The sequence below is a fragment of the Harpegnathos saltator genome, unplaced genomic scaffold, assembly GCF_003227715.2.
Source record: "Harpegnathos saltator strain DR-91 unplaced genomic scaffold, Hsal_v8.6 scaffold101, whole genome shotgun sequence".
NCBI lineage: Eukaryota > Metazoa > Arthropoda > Insecta > Hymenoptera > Formicidae > Harpegnathos > Harpegnathos saltator.
This window is the reverse complement of record NW_020229875.1, coordinates 1,485,237-1,506,620: the sequence shown is the minus strand read 5'-3', so window position 1 is coordinate 1,506,620 and position 21,384 is coordinate 1,485,237. Positions and strand designations below refer to the sequence as shown.

The 21,384-nt window shown below is 51.0% G+C and overlaps 1 protein-coding gene across 1 annotated transcript in view; it reads left to right on the top strand.

Moving 5' to 3' along the window:
• Positions 1-21,384, top strand: part of LOC105186594 (netrin-1) — a 204,887-nt gene that overhangs the window by 149,955 nt on the left and 33,548 nt on the right. The window contains exons 3-4 of the mRNA XM_019842968.2: positions 9,470-9,619; positions 11,859-11,954. Of these exons, the coding sequence (XP_019698527.2) occupies positions 9,470-9,619; positions 11,859-11,954 (246 nt within the window). The remainder of the gene's footprint in view (positions 1-9,469; positions 9,620-11,858; positions 11,955-21,384) is intronic.

Genomic DNA, 21,384 nt, shown 5'->3' with positions numbered 1-21,384 from the left:
TCCTCCAACGAGTTGCATGCGCCATGCAAATTGTTTTTGCGACTTAAAGGGGAATACAATTATCTCGATCTTAGAAAATATCACATCTTCAGAATGAAAACGTGCTTCTCTCTCTCTCTTTCTCTCTCTCTCTCTCTCTCTCTCTCTCTCTCTCTCTCTCTCTCTCGGTCTTCTCCCCAAACTTTTTTAATTTGGCACTTTTCCCCGTGTCGGAACGCCGCGCGATCCCGGCCGGTTGCGCGCGAAGAAACGAATGATATTAAATCATAAAGCGAAAAAGACTCCGGTCCCGCTGCGCCGACACAGTCAACCTCGACGAGCCGAAGAGCTGTCGAAAGCAGGTTCGGAATTTCATTATGTAAAACGAGCTTTGGCAGCGGCGCGGCGCACGCGATCGTTTATACGGATTGGATTAATCCGGGGACAGGAGAATATCGATTATTTCTTTCATCCGGTCTAGAGAGGGGCGTCGCGAAAAATCTACTTTGTGCGCGCACGCCGTGTGAAGATAAGGAATTTCATAAATATCTATGGGCGTCTATACAAATATATATATATATATATATGATATATATGCCTCGAGCAAAAAAGAGAGATGCATAGGATAATAATAATATAGGAAAAATGGGACAAAAAGAAGGGAGGTGGGAAAGAAAGGAGGAAAAGAAATACCGGATCCCTCGCGACAAGCGAGAGAGGGAAGGAAGGGAATGCCAAGGGTAAGACTCTCCAGTGGCTATTGACCCTGCTCGATTACTCAGTCTAGACGTCGTGAGTCAAAGAGGTTTCTAGCTGGAATCCAAAGTGCGAGACAATTCAGGTATGCGACGCACCGATGTACGATCGTTCGCGCGCGCGCCAAGGTCGTTCGTTCGATCGATCGATCGACGCGACGATAACGCTATCACGTGGAGACGAAGGACCGTTCAAGGTCCTCTTCCATGGTGTTGAGTCCTCCTCCGTGAAAGCGGCCTGCCCGTCGAGATAAGGAGTTCTTCTCTCTCGCCAAAAGAGGCGAGAAACGCGACGACCGTCCTCTCGCGCTGCCATCGGCAGATTTAATCTGAAGGAGATTATCGCTAAGCGGCGAGCGATCGTTCGCCGCTTTTACGATTTAAGCTCGTAATGTAGAGTCGAGCTTCTCTCGCGACTTATCGACCGAATCATCCAGACGGAAATCCCGGGGGAGACTGCATAAACCAGCGTTAGTAAACGCGCGACGTCCGAGAACGTCGGCGAATGGAGGACGACGGCGGAGGATAATCTTGAGGAGAACGGTCTTTGTCGATTTTCGTCTTGGCTTGATAAAAGTTTGTCGAGGAAGGAAGCCGTTACACCGAATATTCGCGGAAGAATCGAACGATGGGAATATAATAAAGTCACGGACGAGGAAGAAGGGATCGTTTGAAAAGGCGAGCGCGCCTCGGAATGCTTCCCGCGCCTTTCATATCAAATATACACATATTGTGTTTAATTCATAATGAAGTTTCTCGTTGTATGCACGTATCGCGCTCTCTCTCTCTCTCTCTCTCTCTCTCTCTCTCTCTCTCTCTCTCTCTCTCTCTCTCTCTCTCTCGCTCTTTCGTTTCCTCCCTTTCCATATTTTTCCTATTTAGACCGGAGCTTTAATTAACGAAGATTTCTCGGGACGTCTTCCTTTGTTACCGTTAAAAACGCGACGGAGCCGAGCCATTAGCTTTATCATATTGCTAAGGAAATTAAAAGAAAAGAAGCTTAAGCGCACGCCGTCCTGAATTCGACGAATCCCCGGACCAGGTAGAGAAGACGGAGGTTCCGGAGAACTAAATCCGGGGTCTCGATAGTAGAAGCACGACGGGACCATTTGCGCTTCCGCGAAACGGATTAATCTTGAGGACGTTGTCGAAGGGACCGGTTCACGCTTTCACGACGTCAATGGCGTGAATAGCGAGACCCGGAGCCACACCGAGCCGAGCCGAGCCGAGCCGAGCCGGAAGCGCGAGACCTCACGGCAGATGATGCGAAAGAGTGGCAATTACGGCAATTGACGACTTCACGAGGCGTCGTGCAATTTAACGACATATTTCCATTTCATTTCGCGTGAGACTGCAGTTTCTGCGGCGCATGCTGCTCGTCGAAGAAAATTCAACGGCTGCGATTTCACGCGAAACCCGATGTGACAATGTCGGCGTTCATTTAGCGGCTCTTGTGTCACGGTCTATTCGCCGGATCATTCTCCGACAAATTATCATTAGACGCTCAATATTAGAAAGAGAGGAAGAGAGGAAGGACAGGAGATTGCTTCTTCATTCGGAGCGAAACGAGAACACCGACTGACAGAAAGACACCGAGCGAGCGAAAAGTTCTCCAATTCCCGTGAGAGTTTCTTCAATTTCTAAGCACGCGATCGGTTAGTTCGGAAATATTATTTTGCACTTTCCACTCTGCAGAGATTGTGCGTTAGAACGGCATGTTCCTCGCGCGTAGGAACCCGTTCCGTTCCGTTCGAGACGAGTACGCTGACGATTGATAGAGAATTAATATATTCGCAGGTATGTTCCGCCGCGGAGTGACGCGGAATGAAACGCACACATGACAAATCTATTATCCGCTAACGGCACCAGCTTCTAATTTCTCGATGCCACAGCTCGTTCATTTATCACGAAGACGTATCAGACGTAAGTTCATGCGTGAGCACACGGATGTGCCAGCGAAAATTTTACCGACGCGTGTGACATCACTATTAGGCCGCGGAGCCGCGAAGCACACGATAACCCTTTGCTACAAAGTATTTTCACGAACATTGGTATGCTAATCGCGAGAGGAGAGCCAACCAGGAACGAAGGAGGGAATGACTCGAAGAGTCGCGGCGGACAAGCCAGTGTCTTTCTCTCTTTCTCTCTTTCTCTCCGAGGCGTCGTCGTTTTAGCGAGAGCGGTTACGTGGGGATACCTGCAACCCAGGCTCCAGCTTCATCTCGCTGGAGGGCGGCGAGAAAATTACATCGTGAAAAAACAGGCGGAGAACGGAAAAGAAGGGCGCGCTCGTGGAGCTCTCGAGCTCGCGCAAAGCACGATGAATACGTGCGTCCGTCTGTTTCGATGAAGTTAAACACGCTCATAAGAGCGTGGCGCGCTTTGTTAACGGATTAAGCGATAAATCTCGTTAGGTACTCCGCGGAATTCTTTTACAAAAGAATGACTTTCTCTCTCTCTCTCTCTCTCTCTCTCTCTCTCTCTCTCTCTCTCTCTCTCTCTCTCTCTCTCTCTCTCTCTCTGGAAAGAGAGCGTTTTCAAAGGCGAACTTTAGAAAGAAGTGTCTTTAATATTCTAAAGTGAGAGACGTCCCGCGACATTAAGCGACACTTCGCTGCGAGCAGATGTTTCATTTACGGCGCAGCTCTGCCGGAATAAAAATTACTCGCTCCAGAGCGCGTCCTCGACAATTACCGGTATTTCAGATGGTGGCATTTCGCACGCTGCCACGGAATTATTTCCGACACGAAGGATTCAGCGGCAGTATCCGGAGGAGAAACGAAAACGGTGTTTCGCAGCGGCCGCTGATTTCGTTCGCGAGGCGAACCTGTTCGGCTCGCTCGCTCGCTCGCTCGCTCGCTCGCTCGCGACTCGCGCACGGCACATAGTAGCCAGGGCAAACGGGGGGACGGTATTCAGGTGTACATTCCCGAAAGGGTCAACACGGAACGATCGGCTGGTCCGCGGCCGGGAAGCGCCGTAACTCACATTTACGCCTGCGAAATGAGCGAGCATACCGGCGCGTCGCTTATTGCCAGCTAATATAAACATGACTCCGAGACACCCACGAGGCGGAGGTAAGTGCGCGCGGGCTCGCGTCTCGTAAATCACGCTCGTATCACATTTTACCGCGCGGCGCACGGCGAGCGGCCGTGTATGGTAGCGCGGGCCGATTTTGGAAACTATTAACTTTACGGCTCGTCTCTTCCGCGTCTCGTCCGGTCGTTCCCGGCCTCGGCCCTGGCCCCGGCCCGGCCCGGGTCCGTCGCCGGGGAGGATCGCGCGATCTCGAGCGCTTCTATAATTTGTCGCGACGAGCCGACCGGCATTAATAGCGTCCGCTACGGTCAGCGTCCCCCGTTGGGCGTCTATTGTACGCCAAACGGTGCACGCGCTATTTCCTTGCCGGAGCGCGGCCCGTCTGCGTCTCACGTGCGCTACCACACATCAGAAATAGGATGCGCGATGAGGAAAAGTTCCAAAGCAGTTAGAAAAATTAGAGAAATTCTAGAATAAAGTAAATTGATCAACAGGACGAGAAGAACAATGAGAAAAATTTATTATTGTGCGATTTTTGCTCATTAGACATTTGCCGAGAAATGTCAGAAAGCTGATCGCATAACGACGTAGTTTGGACAGCACGCAAGTGCTCTCGGAATTTTCACTCGAAAGCAAGATTCTCGACTTTCATCTTCCATACACACAGCGGATCTGTTTCTATCTGTTTCCATGGAAGACGGGATCTGCCACTGATAGACCAGATACTTTTCGGCAAGATTCGAAGCTATCTGTTACCGGCTACATTGCTTCGTATTCCTCCGCACGCACGGTAGACCAGCGACGCAGTCGAGTGCGATGGAAAAGACCGATTCTCTCTATCGACAGGCCGTTTTTCTTTCAGCACGCGCGATGCCGTTGCGGTACGATCGGTGACGATCGATTTCAACGATATCCGAGAATCCCGGCTCGAGTATAATTCCACTGGCGACGCGCAGGTCGCCGCTTTCGTCCCAGCGAGAGTTGCATAACGAATTTATAGGTAACGAAAGGGCCGGTAACGAGGGAACAAACGACTCCTTGTCTCCGGGGACAAGTCGCGCCGGCACGAGACAACCGTTACGGCGACTCAGGTGTCGAAAGTCGAACGTCGTTCCCAACGAAGTCGTCGGACGGAGACAGCGGCGATTCGTATCCCGCGGCGGAAATCCTTGAGTCCGCCTCTAATCGCGGCGTCTGTGACGTTCCTAATGACGAGGCCGCGTGACCAATCAGCCGCGCCGTGACCTCTCGTGATACGGCGCGGCCGCGGAATTGCAATCCACGTCGCCGATCGAACTGGCTCGCGCGCGCGCGCGCGCGCCGGCCGAGGCATTCGTCGCGCAACTCAACAGCTAAGTACTGCCAAGTGATTTCGACAGATAATCAAGAGATTGGACTACCTCTCGTCTCCGTGGGCCTCTCCGGATGCTCGTAACGTCCAATCAAACTTTGCGTGATTTCATGATACGTTACTCCGGTGACTTTCATTGACTCTTGTGAGTCCCGAGAAGATCGCGAGCCGATCGCGACCACCTTTGAGTAATCAAGAAGATTCTTACGTCAAACGAAATTACACTCGTCAAGGTTGCCGCCGCGTCGTCGGCTTCGAAACGAGATGTGAGACACGCGGACGCGTGTCAGCACGACAAATTCGCGCGTCCAATTGATCTCGACGCTAATCACGAGCACACGCGAGCATGGCAATAAAATTCTCATTGGCCTGGATTGGTTTTTGATGGCGCGTTGCGAATTTAAGAACGCGTCCGGCAACCAGCCGGTCTGAGAGAGAGAGAGAGAGAGAGAGAGAGAGAGAGAGAGAGACACGCGCTCGAAAACGACCGAGCACGTCAATACGCGAGCCGACGACAGTGTCGGCGATTAAGAATTATGCGAATCGTGCGCCCCGTTAATTTTCGAGGTCCGCCCTCGTCCCGGAGCAGATGGTAATTTATGCCGGGAACGGAAATTTAAGCGAGCGTCGCTACGCGCGCGATACAATTAGCTCTCGACGGGACCGAAGGAGGGAGGGTCACGCGAAGGGAGATAAAGCAACGAACGGAGGACTTTGTGTCCCACGGCAGTTCTCATCAGCAGCAGGAGCGGCCGTCTCGTTTAATTGATACGCGCCCGGCTCTACTCGCCGGCGAATCTCGGCGTGCTCGCCAGCTAGGATACGTCAACCGCGCCGGGAATCGCGCAACAAAATGCCGAGATCTACCGCGGAAAAAACGCGACACGACAGCGTATCACGGCGCGATCTTAATGAAATTGTTCTTTCTGACAAGTGAACCTCGGGGAACGGTCAGACGCCGATTTGTTTCCAATGTTTTATAGTTATTTTTTATGTCAGAATATGAAGAAATCTGTTATCATTTTTAGCTTAAATTAATTTTTTCAATTTCTTCGAAATTTTTCAAGTTTTACACAAATACACTATTTTATACATATTTGAAACAATATTTCTTAAAAATATATATATCTGATTTGTTGAAACTTGTTGACACGCATGTCGCCGATTATGCATCAAAACCATTTTGTAAAATTTAAAATTGCGGATCTAATATGGCTGACGTCATTGTTGAAAAAGTGTTCAGTTTTATGCTACATTCGACGTTGAGTAATCTTTCGGCTCACTATCCAGCAAACAAGCTCACGTCAAAGTCTGGTAAAAAATGAACAAGAAGAAGTGAACAAAAAAAGAATGAACGAAAAACTTGAGAAATATCTTGAGAAAAAATTGAAAAAATTAATTTGAGCTAAAAATGATAACAGATTTCTTTATATTTTGATATTAAAAATAACCATAAAAAATTGGAAATAAATCGACGTCTGACGTTCCCCGAGGTTTACCTGTGAGCGGCAGAGCTGCGAATTTTCAGAGCTTGTTCCTCGGCAGAGGAACAATTCGTTAGTAGTTGAGTGTTCGCTCGTGATCGAGTCGGTCAACGGAAATGTCTCGGTTAATTTTGTCGACGTTGTCGAATTTTCAGCATAAATAACGCGCGTGTCACAGCACGCGCACGTGTTAACTAACGTTAACTACACTCGTGCTGTCTCCTTTCCGGATTTTCCGCGTTTGTAATCGACGAAGGGAGTCGGCAAGGCGGGTCGTTCTGAAATATTCAATATCCGTTGAAATATTCAGAGCCGGGTCGCTGTTCGTCGCACGTTAAACGACGAGGTCGATTTCGCACGCGTCATTGTTAATTCCGGACCATGGCGCGCGCGACATAAGTTTTTCATCGCCCCGTATTATCAGCGCGACGCGATTTACGAGAGAGAGAGAGAGAGAGGGGAGGAGGAGAAGGAAAAGAGGGAGGCACGACAAACGACGCACCGGTACAACTGATTACGCGCGGCCACCGTAAATCAGCCGGGTTATTATTTTACGATGAGCGCAATTTTGTTGCGATTATTGGTTGTAAATCGCGGTCGGCGACGCACACGCACCCCGAGAGACGAGAAAATGTTAATGCATTTGCATAATTATGATAACTCGCGCGCGCCTCGACCGCTTCGCGTCGCTTTTTTATTATTCGCTATTTGCGTTTCACCATGATTTACGCGTGAAAAACGCGTACGGAGGTCTCTTCCTCCTTCCCTCCCTCCCTCCCTCTCTCTCTCTCTCTCTCTCTCTCTCTCTCTCTCTCTCGCTCGCTGAGGAGGCCACGCTCTCACAGTCCTCGTGTATAACACCTGTTACCGTCAAACTATAATAATAAATCAATCTTATTTATTACCTCTCCCTCCCTCTTTCTGCTCTCCCTCCCTCTCCTTCTCCTTATAATCTCCTGAATGTTATTACTTTATAATTCCTCTCATGAACATTATTAATATTAATCTCTCGAATTTGTATTATGCTCGAAGCATTATAAAAATCATCGTCAGCTACGACGCTCTCTGCAACGTTCAGCAAATCCCGCCAAGAGAAAAATCGACGAAAAATTCTCATTTGCCAAAACAGAAAGACAAAAGAAAGGGAAAGGAAAAAATATATCGGATGCTCAGAGGGGCAAGCGTGCCCCTGCGCTGTTTGTCCACGTCCAGCTATGCGAAGTATTCGACGCGGCTAAACGCGCACTTGCGCGACTATTTATCAGTTCCTCTCTCCTCCGCCCGCTTCATCAACGAGCTCTCGAGGGAGAACTTAAGCTTTCTCTAAGGCATGCCTCGACGACGAGCGATCCGTTCGTCGAGGCGCGCCTGATTGATTTCATAAATCCTCCGGAATGACCCTTCAGGACTTTCTCCCTCATCCCCTCCGCCGCCGCCCATTCTCCGTCCTACGTAAGGCGAAGGGGGGGGGAAGGGGAGCCTTTAATATCCAATATGCGCCTCCCTTATGCGAGATTAGGCAGCATGAAATTAGGATAAGACCGTAATGCATTCATCCCGGCGCGCTAAGTCCTCCCCTTTTATCGTTTCCGTACACAACACATTTACGCGCGCTGTGCCACTTCCACGTGGAACGAGCTTTTAATTGTGAGATAAAGATAAAGCGGAGGCGCGCGCGCCTGCACGTTAGCGTGTGTTACACCTGGAGGAGCACCGTTTGACGCGCCTCTCGTATCGGGCGTAAAAGCGGCGCGACGAGAAGTTATCGCGACGCCCCGCGTGCCGGACGTTTTACGCTTCTCCCGATATTTTATTGCCGCGCGTGTGATATACAAGCCTTGCCTCCTCGTTTAAAGAAGGCGCCGCGCGTCAGGGCGTGTTCCTAAACATAAGCTGCGCGCTAATACGTCCCGACGATGCGAACGACAGAGCGAGCGGCTCTGTCGCTCGAGCCGCTCTTGAAAAATGTCCGCGATCAATCCCGGCTGGAAATCCCGAAATTGCGATTCGCGACTCGATCGGCGGTTGGCGAGACGTGCTCGTCTCGCAAGCTACTCTTCTTGGCGCGCGTCTCGTTCATGGGAACGAATCGCTTTTATCCCGCGTGAGATCTTTCGTCTATCGAGCTGCAGCCGAGGTCGTTTTACAGGCGCCATGTAAATCCGCGCTTTATCTTAATTTCAGGTAGCGGATCGTCACGCCCGTTCTGACTATCTCCATCATTTTCCGGGTTGCCTATCTGCGTTGTTTCTTAATAGAACGAGCGTATCTCGAGAAGGCGCGCCGCGCCGCGGCATAACGAGATGCGCGAGCGACGGTAAACTCGAACGCACTAACGTGGACGTGAGCAGATCTGACAGTCAGCTTGATTAAAGCTCTCTTTCGGCCGTGTGCCACGGTTACATACACCTCGACGGTGAAATTTTCTTCGATAATCCGTCACTCGCTCGAGTCATTTCGTGAGACGATGAAGATATCGTCTGAGACACCGTGTGCTCCACTTAGCCGTTTCGTTAGAAACTATCAGCTAAGTGGATGTCATGCAAATTAGCGCTAGTTTCTCATTAGTCGTATTTAATATTGAGCAATAACGAATTTGGAACGAAATGATTGGGGGAATAGATACCTCAGGAATAAGCAGACTCGGTCGCATTCGCATGAGATTTCAGCGATGAGAATATTTGAGCGCAAACGTCCAAAATTTGGATTCTCTCTGCACTGAGGTCTTTAAAGAGGAGGACACGAAGAAGTCGAGAAAAAAATATAGTTGAAAAATATTGTTCAAGAGCGGTCGTTTGCTATATCTCAACGAGTTCCCTGCTAGTTCCTCTACTAAGTAGCCGGGGTCTGTTGCGTTGCAGCGTGCGACTGTCACCCGATCGGGGCTTCTGGAAAGACCTGTAACCAGAGCACCGGCCAGTGTCCCTGCAAAGACGGTGTAACCGGTACTACTTGCAACAGATGCGCCAGAGGCTACCAGCAGAGCAGATCGCATATTGCGCCTTGCATCAGTAAGTACACGCCCACGCGCTCACGTTCGCGGTGCTTGATACTCGGTTTCATTGCCGCGTTTATCTTTTATTTCGATTTCGTTTCCGCCGCCGCGCCGCCAGTGGGAACGAATAGAAATTTTGCTGGTACAAAAATCGCTAGAGACCACAATTTTATAGCAATCGGGATGCGTTTTTTTTTTTTTCAATTAAACGTTAATCAATGTAGAAAGAAACTGTCGAGCCCGAATTTTGTAAGCAAAATCGTTTAAACAATGTATTTAGAAAATTATTGTTTTGAAAACCTGATGCTTGATGATTTGAAAACGTCAGATCAAAGCTACATATTTGGTTTTCGTGAGAACAATTTTGTTGTAAACAAATTATTTCGCAACTTTTTTCCACTGAATTTGTTATTTTTATCATATCACTTCATATCAGACTTCACATTTATGTTGAATGCCTTTGTATACTCTATTGCAACGTATATATACTGTGTTAAAACAATGATTTTGTTTATGTTGACAGGAGATTAGCAATTGTCAACTGCCAAATTCTGATTTTTATATCACATTCGTAATCAGCGATGCTGAAAACCTTAGTACTGCGCAGCGAAAAGATGGAAGATGTTTTTCCATTTGTTTACAGAGAGAGAGAGAGAGAGAGAGAGAGAGAGAGCTCGCAAAACTTGATAATTTCTTATAAATTCTTTTTAATACTGCAGAATTTAAAAAAATGTTTTCAAAAATCAGGCTCGACAGTTTTTTTCTACATCGATTAACGTTTAATTAAAAAAAAAAACGCATCCCAATTGCTATAAAATTGTAGTCTCTAGTGATTTTTGAACAGTAAATTTCTATTTGTTCCCACCGTGCGCCGCCGCGGCCGCCGCAGCCGCCGCGGCGCTCGTCGCACCCTCCTTCGCTCCCTTACGAGCCGAGACGTAAACTCGCGTTTACGCGAGTTGCGGCGAAAGAACGTCGGCTACAACGAGCATGAAAGTGGGTGCTCGCGGTGAGGAGAAAGATAGCACGGCGTGTGACCGCGTGGAGCGGGAGAAATTCAGCGCGTCGCGTCGCGTCGCGTCGCGTCGCGTCTCCCGGTGGTGACGGGATAGCGGCGCGCGATAAATTCGGAGGAATTTTGAGAAACTCCTCGGGGAGGAAATGGCGAAGCGCAACGATGGGCGGATCTCTCTACCTGCGGTTGCGGTCTTGCAATATCCTGGCATTTGCGCGACTTCACCGCGAGCCCGGACGAATTGATTCCGCAGCGCGCGGAGTTTGCACTCGGTACGAGCTCGCAATCATTGTTTTATCGAGTTTGCTTCTTTTTTCTTCTTCTCTCGACTAATGTTATTTTCAACGATTGAATTATGGACGACGTGAAATTCTACAAAATCAACGCTCCGTACGGGACGACGGAAATAACATTCTCTCGTTCGCACGATTCGCCGTGAATTCGCTCGAGTTCCTGCTGGTCGAAAATACGAGCAGTCGAGGAGATATTGAGAGTACTTTTTTGCCGTCCGTCCGACATATCCCGTCATTAACGCGTACACGACGCGACGCGACGCGACGCGACGCAAAGAAAGCGCAAAGCTGCCCGGCCGAAAAGAGCGCAAAAGGTCTGTCGTCAAGACGATCTCGCGATCGATCCTCTCAGACCGCTACCAGGGTGGTGAGAAGGTCTGCCAAAAAAGGCGGCGGACGCGCTCGACCACACCCGTGCTGCCCCGGAGAATGATCGATCGATCGATCGGCGGGAACACGCGACGATCTTAGCGCGCGATCTCCTCGCGCTTGTCCAATTAGGCGAAATTTGCGAAAACGTGCGTGCCGGCCCACCCTCCGCTTCCGTTCGCCGCGGGCGGCTCTTTGCTTTCGATTCGACCTTCGATCGACGACCGCTTCGTGCGCTTCGTGCGCTTCGTGCGCACGTGTGTGTATGCGTGTAATTCCCAAGAGAACATTCCGCAGAGAAATTCCACCGATTCTTTCGTTAACACAGGCTCATTGTTTGACACACAGATACAGATCTCACGAGAGAGAGAGAGAGAGAGAGAGAGAGAGAGAGCGAGCGAGCGAGCAGACACTTTCTGCAATCTCCTCGCGCACAAGACAGATGCATCTTGTGCATCTCCCCGCACGAGACAGAAACAATTATCGATCGGAGCGCGGCGCTCCTAGCGCGAACACCCGCGGGGTTTAGCTCGGCCTTCTTCCATCTCGTATCCTTCATTTATCTCGTATTCTTGCAGAGATACCCAGAGTCGTGCAGACGCAGGGCACGGCCGGTGAAGAGAGCGGCGAGCACGAGGACGACGACGACGAGCGCGGCTACGACGGGCGAGCCGGTAAGTAAGTGCAAAGTAAATTCGAACGCGCGTACACGCTGCTGTATTGGAATCTCATTATCGCCGAGGAATCTTCATTAAGTTCCCCGGCAACCCGACGCGTCATACTGTCACGTCACACGCGCGCGCGCGCGAGAGAGAGAACGCCGAGTCTTGTCGAATTCGCAGCCGCGTGAAAAAAAAAATCGAACAAAATGAAAAAAGTACGCGATGCGCGACGGCCGATTGCGATTTTGCTTGCGAGTTTGCTACCGAGAGAGAGAGAGAGAGAGAGAGAGCCCTGTTATTTCCGCAAACTCAATGAGGGTCGGCGGGTAAAAAAAAAAGTCGATCCGGATATGTGAGTCTCGTTGCCGCGCGCGTGGTAGAATGGAATGCGGTCGCTATATTAATTTAGCAGACGAGGCAGGTGAGCGAACGAGACAGGGGAAAGGAAGAGGGTCGGATCGTCTAGCCGTTCGGTCGCAGTCTCTCAGCCACCCCTAATGGCTTAATTAAAACTACCCTCGCCCTCGCCCTCGCCCTCGCGGCCCGCGTGTTTACCCGGCGCCTCCATTCGCGTACGCGCGCGTCGTGCGGTGAACTCTCGCGGCGGAGCCGTCTCGGGCGAATCCTTTGCCGTTCAGACGTCTCGATGCTTTGTTGGCTTTCGCACGTTTCCGCGATGTTTTTCGCAAATAACGCAACAGCAATCGAGTCTCTGACGAAAGCGCGAAATTGACGTCGATGTGCGGGATGATTTGCTTCATGACGTGAAAGAAAGAGAGAAAGAGAGAGAGAGAGAGAGAGAGAGAGAGAGAGAGAGAGAGAGAAGAGGAGAATGAGAGAGGCAACGTTAATTCTTGTCCGAGCGACTTTCGTCGGTCTTCACTCGGCACGACGCAACATTGCTGTAGCGATCAGATAAGCCGACGAGTTGAGACTAGCAGAGCCGTACGTGAGCGAGAGATCGGAGCGATTTTTCCGAGCGGGAAAACGACGCGTGAAAAGCAAGCGCGAGAGGTCGTCGCGTGGCTCCCTCGAGATCTCTCATCGCGTCGAATGTATGCGTTTCTGCCCACGCGCGGCCCGCATAATACGGAGCGTAGATTACGACGCTGCCTGCGTCTCTCGAATCGCGAGTGAAATATCGACGCGCGAAGAGGAGTATCGCGAGCGGGTTTGCACCCGGAGCGAGATTTCGCTCCGCGGGTGCCGCGACGCTAATTATCGGACGTCGAACGGAATGCACGGGGAACGACGATTCCCGTTTAACCAGCCGCTTTTCTTAACGATCTCCAAGCGTCGCGATAGCGCGTCTAATTGCCGCGAAAGAAGGCAACTGCTCGGCCACGATGTTGCCTTTCCACGTGATTTTATATCGAGGCCTGTCAGCTTTCTGTTTTCCGTTTCAACGATTATCATTGATGAGAACTTTCGTTAAGGAAGCGCGACGTCGAAATTTGCCGAGAAAAATCCAGGGAAACTGACGTACTACGCGCGCGTGTGCACAGTGTCTCCTGTTCGAATGATCAAGCGGAAATTGAATCGCTCTTTAATAAGAAGAGAAAGAAAAAAAAAAAGAAAAAAGAGATGTAGAAGTTTGTTCGGCAGCTCGCGGCACAATTCGCGAACTGTCAGTGCGAACGAGATGATATACTCCACGTGTGTTCACGCGTTGCCAATTCCGAAAACATTCTATTGGGTTGGCAACTAAGTGATTGCGGATTTTAAATAAGAATGAAAATTCAAAATTTTTAATTTTTTTCAATGCATGTATGCGATACATTGAGCTTCTCTGCAATATCACGTGTTGTGCTATGACGATCTGAATCGATAATGGCCTTGATATGGGTCTCATCGACTTCAACTGGACGGCCAGATCGTTGAGCATTTTTCTGTGAAAAATCACCAGAACGAAATCTGGCAAACCAATTTTGACACTGCCTTTCTTTCAAGGCTTCATTCCCATATACGGCACATAACTTCTTGTGTGCTTGCGATGCGTTGTTGCCTTTTCGGAAATAATACAATAAAATATGTCTCAAGTGCACGTCTTGCTCTTCCATTTTTAAATTGGAATAAAAACAAAACTAAACAACTAATCGATATAATTTTTGTACTAAATGAAAGGTAGAAGTCCAAACAATAAGAAAAAAATATAGGTTAGGTACTTTGAATACGTTAACGAAACAAAAGAAAGTGTAAAATCCATCTGTCGACAAAATCCGCAATCACTTAGTTGCCAACCCAATATATGCACGTATTCGCTGATCTCGCGAGCTAACTAGTTTACATATTCCGCAAGGCGGAATTATCGCGGCCCGCGAGTTTTTCGCTATCGCGCGTCCGCGTCTCTTTACGAGGCGCGCGGAACTCTCTCGCCGCCTACGCGGTCGCGCATAATTCCGCGCGTGGATTACGCGGCGCGACGCCACCACCTACTCCTTGGCACGGTCGAGTGAAATATCGACGCACGAAGGAGAGTAGTATTCGTAATCGAATTTACACCTGGCGAGTGTCGCGCGCGCGCGCGCGAGCGAGCGCCGCTCGCTGTCGCCGTAAATTCGCCTCGCGGGGGAACCGCGCGGCAGGAACGGCCCGCGTAAATTATCCACCGTAATAGGCCTCCTGGAAATACTCCTCTCCCTCCGTCCCGGCCTCTCCTCCCCCGCGAAACTACCCGTTCCCGCCGTCGATAACGCGTCGTGATAACGTCGACGATCTTGTACAGCCGAGTCGGGTCGCAGATCGCGCTGAGAAAACGACGAACGCGCTTTCCACTAACGAGCAGACGTCAGTTGCCATGTAAACGCTCGATGTCGCGATTAGATTTACGCGTCACGCGGTGGAAATGGCTAGGGGAGAAAAGGGGGGGAAAGAAGCTCGAGCTCGACTTTGTCGGTTTGTCCTGTGGGTCACGAGAACATCCGGTAGACCTGGGATATCATCCTGCGCAAGTCGATTTCAGATTACATGACGCGTCAACCGGCGGCGGTGACGGCGGTGGAGTTTAAACGAAGAGAAACGCCACGGCCGATTTACTCGCGTAGATCTGTCCGGATTTCGAAGGAACGAGCAATCAAGTTCCAGCCGATCTTCACTTTCACGTCCTCGAAATTTCATTAGGACCAAGTCCGTCGATCACGCGCGCGCGCGCATCTTGCGGCTCGCACGCCGCGCGCAGCTTTCAGACTTCATTACCGGTTTTGCTCTCTCGTTCTCCCTCTATGAAGCGCGAGCGAGCGAGCGCCTCCGCCTCTCTCGTTACTTCGATCATCCGGCAGTGGCGAAGCGCGAGGCCGAGCCTTGCCTTTTTATCTTCCAACTTCCGCCATCTTAAAGTTCGCGATTCCGACGCGCGGTCGATCGTTCAAACGAGTCCGCGTTGCCGCGCGTAACGATCTCATATTATGATATCGCGAGTCCGCGCGCGTGTGCGCAAAAAGAGCAATAAGGCCGTATCGGAAAACGTCTCTCGGAACTTGCCCGTAAAACGGACAACTTCCGTTCTCACTTGCCACACCAAGGGACCAAGCCAAAGCCGGCGGTTCTATGTCTTACACGCTCGAGAGCGGACTTTAAAGCGCGGTAAAGAGTCCGCAAACATCATCAGGCTCCCAATTATCACTCGCAGACAGTTCGCGTATTTTCATTGCGAACAACTCGCAAGGGTATTCCGTAGGCGTAGTCGATCGAAAGCACTCTTCTGGACCATCTCTCTCTCTCTCTCTCTCTCTCTCTCTCTCTCTCTCTCTCTGTATACACCCCAATCAATCTCAAAGATCGCGTCGCCGTACAGCTGCCTGTATATATTATCGTAACGCGCGTGTCTGCGGCGGCTAAGTGCCGAATGAATTCCCGAGCAAGACTGCCACGTGAAAGTGAGCACGCTTTCGCGGATAAACCGCGATATCGCCATGTAATCGTATTACGTGTCGTAATATTCTCGTAGCATTACGCTACCGGCCGATCGTAAGCGCCTTGGGCGCCTTTCCCCTATCGGGAGGAGTGAAGAAAATCACGGAGGAGAGACCTCGCACGACGCGTCCGGCCTGTCTGTCTGTGTGTGTGTGTGTGTGTGTGTACGCATGTTTCAGAGGCTGAACGCGTTTGCTACATTATAACGCGAGAATTCGCGAGGGATACGCCAGCAGAGAGCCACTTGACGCGATCCGCCCACGCGCGGATCGCAAATCGTGCGGGCCCGCCGCGAGACCGGCGCGGACGAGCGTCGTCGGACACGCGGCCGGCTCTCGTTACCGAGGTATCCCCGGACGATCTCGCGGCTCTTCCGCCGCCGCGAGGAAGCGAGACTCTCTCTCTCTCTCTCTCTCTCTTCCACTCCCCCATCCCACCCCCTTCTTCGTTCTCACGTGTCCGCCCTCGCCGTTATTCATAAGCGGCGCGCGGTAATTACGGCGAACTGGTAGCCCTCGGCTACTACCTACCTACCAACCTACCTACCTACCTACCTACCTACCTACCTACCTACCTACCTACCCCCGTTTCTCTGTCGGCTGCGCGAGAGCAGCCTACCCCCGTCCATTCGTTCGTTCGTTCGTTCATCCGCGCGTTATCGCGCGTAACGTAAGCGCGCACATCCGGCGTATGTATTCCGCGTCACGGATCGCATCTATATGTTAATGCCGCGGCGTGCAACCGAGCGCGCGCCGTAACTCTCGCGCGATGCGATGCGATGCGATGCGGCGCGGCGCGGCGCGGCGTGATGCCGCGCGCACCCACGCGTGCATCGCGGTCGTGCCTCGGGAGAACGGCGACGAAGACGGAGGAGAAACGGAGACGCGCGATATCGATAGCGAAGCGCGCCGACGACGGCGCGAGGTGAAACTCTTACAAGCAAATTGTAATTCATGAAGATGTGAGATAATTAGATTATTTAGGGTGAAAGAAGGAAGAGGCAGGGAGGGGGAGACAACGTTTTAACTCTTGAGGAGCGCGAGACTAGTCCGCGTTTGGTTTGATTCATCATTTCAATCACGACCGCCGATGTGACTTTGTTCAGTCGAGTTTCGCGAGCGAACCCCGACGCCGACGCCGACTCGCGCAACTTGTCGATGCAAATCACGAGACGAGGCAAAGGCCGGGGGTAGGACGGAGGGCAGGGTATAAAAGAGTGATTATCTTGATAAATTATTCAGTCGGAATTACCATAAACGTGCGCGGAAAGGTTTACTCTACTTCCACATAGCGGACACCTCGGCGAAATGTGTCTTTCCACGCGGCGCTTTGATCATCGGCCCGATTAATTCGGGTTTAATTATTTGGCCCGCGCGCGCGCGCGCGCGCGCGCTGCCAGTCACTCGGCTCCGGTTTTAATTCGACGACGTATTCTTGCGCAATTCAGCCGTAATATAAACAGTGCCGCCCGCTCGGTGCAACCGTCGTCGGTGGAGGATACGCTGTGATGCAAATTGTGTATCGACGACGGGAGATCGGAAGAACGATTATGCTAATAAATTATTCAGCCCCGGAATTATCATAAACACGTTCATACATATTTCGCTGTTTACAAAGCGGCCGCCAGCGAATAACTTTCTGCGAGACGCAGCTCTCGGTTCTAATCATCCTCTCTCATTGTTAGGCGCACGGTGACGTTATTTAAATCATTGCATTTTTGCCCGATATAATCCCCCGGTGTAATCATAAAACGATATGAGTTACGAGTAAACGATGGGATCGGTAGAACGATTATTATCCTTTGACAAATCGTTTGTGGCCGAGAGCGTCGTAAATGCAAGCACAAGACGTTCGCTATTTCTGGCCCGTCGAGTCGCGTCTTAATGCAATCATTACGTCACGATGAGATTGCTTTACAACACGGCCATTACAGAAGATCATACGATAAATTATATACGCCTGTATGTTAACGGAGGTAATAACAAAATGTCGCGAAAGGTGAGACGACACAAGTTCCTGCGATAGTTCCCGATTTCTCGAAGCTGGAAATTCGCGCGAATTAATATTAGCCGATCGAACATTAATGCGCTCACCGTGCTGTGGCATTACTCATTTGCGAGGCGATCGACATTATTCTCATTTGGCGGTGCTCGACATTACTCATTTGCGACGCGTCAAGTTAATTCCATTATTCTGTCCGAAAGCGGCCCCGTTCGATCACCCTCGATCGAGAACGTGCCGAGGAAAAGCTCTCGCTCTCTCTCTCTCTCTCTCTCTCTCTCTCCTCTCTCTCCCTCTCTCTCTCTCTCTCTCTCTCTCTCTCTCTCTCTCTCTCTCTCTCCTCTCTCTCTCTCTCTCTCTCTCTCTCGACGTATTTCATCATTCGCCGAATCGAGGGTCCGACCCGACATTTATGATCCGCCATCGAGCACTCGACTGGTATTCACGGGAACAAAGGAAGGCACGCGGGAAGGCGAAAGCGGAGCCGAAAAATCTCGTTTCTCTCCGTCAAGACGGAGTGCCTTTCTTGTCGTCATCGTCGTCGTCGTCGTCGTTGTCGTTGAACGCGTTTCCACCCTCGACGGAAACCGCGTCCTCGGGCGCTGCATTCGAGTGCTCTGAGAGAGTTTTCCTTTTCTCGCGGTCTTTTGTAAGCAGCAGAGTCGGATCGACGTAAGTCCAGAACCGTACGGGTCCAATGTGATCCAAGTTGACACGCTTGTATTGTTTCATTTGAAAAACGACGAAAAAGTAGCTACCTTGGGCTAGCTCTGAGAAGTAAATCGAACGGACGTTCACGTTCGATCGTCAAACATTCACGGAAAATTCACGGATAAATTAGTTCTGGACTTGCGCCCTTCCGCTTCTCACGTACAGATTCTCCAGTCTCGGAGCGGGTGCCCCGAATGGTATTTCACGACACGTGTCCTAATTCGGTAATATCGGATATTATACAGCGGATCCGAAGGGGGGGCCCCGACGGTCTGTTATTAAATTAACCTTCGCCGAGGCCCGTTATTAAATTAACCTTCCGGCGGTTGCGTACGTATACCGCGGTTAATTGTAGGTAATTTTACGTTTAGTTTAAGAAGGGGGAGGGGGAATGTGTGCGAGCAATTTTCGTATCCTCGTGCTTGAAAATGCATACACTTCGGAGAGTCGACGCCCAACATTTACGCTGTCATTCAACGTTATGCAAAGTACTAAATCACGCTTTTCAATGATGTTCAAGTGACGAGTTTAAAAAAAAAAAAACGTATATAAGAGCAATGCTTCGACACGAAAAATTTTCGCCGTATTCTGTTCGCAGATGTCGCAAAAATGCATTTCCTTGATTGTTCTCAAAATTATTGGGATATTTCCTCGGAGAAACAGTTCTGCGCGCGGGACGAAAAGAATTGTACGCTTGATTCTGAGGTTTTTTCCTTCCGACAGAAGTGAAAATGTTTTAAGCGCTCGCGGCGCAACATGCAAATTTACGTAATTTATTCGTCCCTGCAAAATACTCAAAACTCGAAGTCAATGACGTCGCCGCGGCGGTATTTGGGCGAACTTAGGTGGCTTACCGGGGTCGCGGCTCGAAATCGAAATTCCAGCCGTGACAACACACAACACATCGGAATCCTCAAAGGAGTGGCTTCCGAGGTAAAGCTGGGCTTCCGGCGTTTCGCGATAAAGCCGACCCTGGCGGGAAATAAACGTCAGACCATTAAAGCGAGAGTCCAGGCGAATGTATATCCGCGGCAAAATAATAATAACTCGGGGGCGAACCCTCCTTTCGGGCCTCCCTCGTGCACAGGGAGAAAAGCACCGAAGGAACGGGCGGGGGGAGGGTGTGCGGGACGCAGGAGGCACGACTTCAAAAAGGGGGAAAAGGAAAGAAAGGAAAAGGGAGAGTCGTCGCCGAGGTATGTTGAACGAAGCGCGCCCGCCTGCCCGCTCGCTTGCGCGTGTGTTTGCGTGGCTTTAAGCTTTCCGCGTGCGTTTCGTCTCGCATACAGTGCGTTTTATCGACGACGCGTCGTTCGGACGGACGCGCCGCCGGTTCGACGCGGGGAATGACGTAACGCCGTGAGAGAGAGAGAGAGAGAGAGAGAGAGAGAGGCGGACGGCAATAACGACGGCGATTAAGGCCGTCCGCGTAAACCAGTCCCGGTTTATTTCCGCGAGTTACCGGCCGGCCCGGCCGAGAAAAGTGCCGCCCCGTTAAACCGCGCTCGGGACAAAGTCGTTCGCGTCTGCTTCGCGCTTGTAATGTAAATTCCTCCGCCGTGTAATGACCGTCGATGCACCGAGCTTCGTCGATCACCGCCGGAGTTATCAGTCGCGTTTGCGCGCGACGCCGTAACTCTCGCCGCGTATCCCGACGTTCGCGCGAGAACATTCGCGTTTCGCGATCGTTTAACCGGTAACTTTCTTTTTCTCTTTCTCCAACTACATTTCTCTTCCTCCCCTTCACCTCTCTCTCTCTCTCTCTCTCTCTCTCTCTCTCTCTCTCTCTCTCTCTCTCTCTGTCTCACGTTCTCTCGAAACGCACGCACGGACTTTGGCGTGTGTGTGTGTGTGTGTGTGTGTGTGTGGAAAACATGCGAATTTCTGACCACGCTGCTATATCCTGAATTACAACGATCCTCCGGCTGAATCTCCGGCGTCCTGCAATTTTTCCAAGGAGGAGATAATGGAAGAGATCGGCGCGTCTTTACGACTACTTGGCCGAGCCATTACCGCAAATGAGAGTGTTTGTCTAACTCGCTTGACTCGCTCCCCGATCGCCGTAGGATTTCACGCGAAAGGATCACTCCTCACCGATTTATCAGCCTCGCTAGTTTCGCGATAACGAGCGCTTTGTAATTAATTATAATCGCTCACGGAGCCTATAATCGTCGCGTACACTCCGAGGCCCCCTCGGAGCCTCCTGGATGGAGCAATACGCGTAATAACACGCTGCCGTGCGCGACTCGTAGGCAGCTTGTTTTAAATTTCTCCCCATCTGCTCACTCGAGATTGTCCTTTCACCGATTCGCAGGAGACCTGCGCGGCCCAGAACTCTCGGCCGAGGAGGCCGGTGGTCGGCAATTGGCGCGATCATTTTCGGACGATACATCACGATAATCGCGCCGGCGCGACGCGGCGCGAGTAAACCGCCTCGTCGGCTAGCCGCGTTAAAACGCGACGGCAGAGTTACGCGCGAAACTCGCGGCCCGTTCCCGGCAGGAATACGCGTAAATCCGCCGGACGACACCGTTACACGTGTATGTTGCCGGCTCCAAGTGGCGCGGCGCGCCAAGGGTGGACACGACGTCGCACGCGCGCCCGCGTATCCGGGGATATCTACCTCGACGAGTGTACTCGCCGTGAGCGTGTTGCGTGTTGCGTGTGCGTACGCGCTCGGATAAACGCCCACCGAGGGTCTTTCCGTTTCGGGAAACATAGCCCGAGCTCTGTTTGCACACTACATCGGCTCCTTCTCTCTTTCTCATTTTTCTCCTCGTTCCTCGCGAGGCGCCTTAAAGCGGCGGTGCGCTTTTCT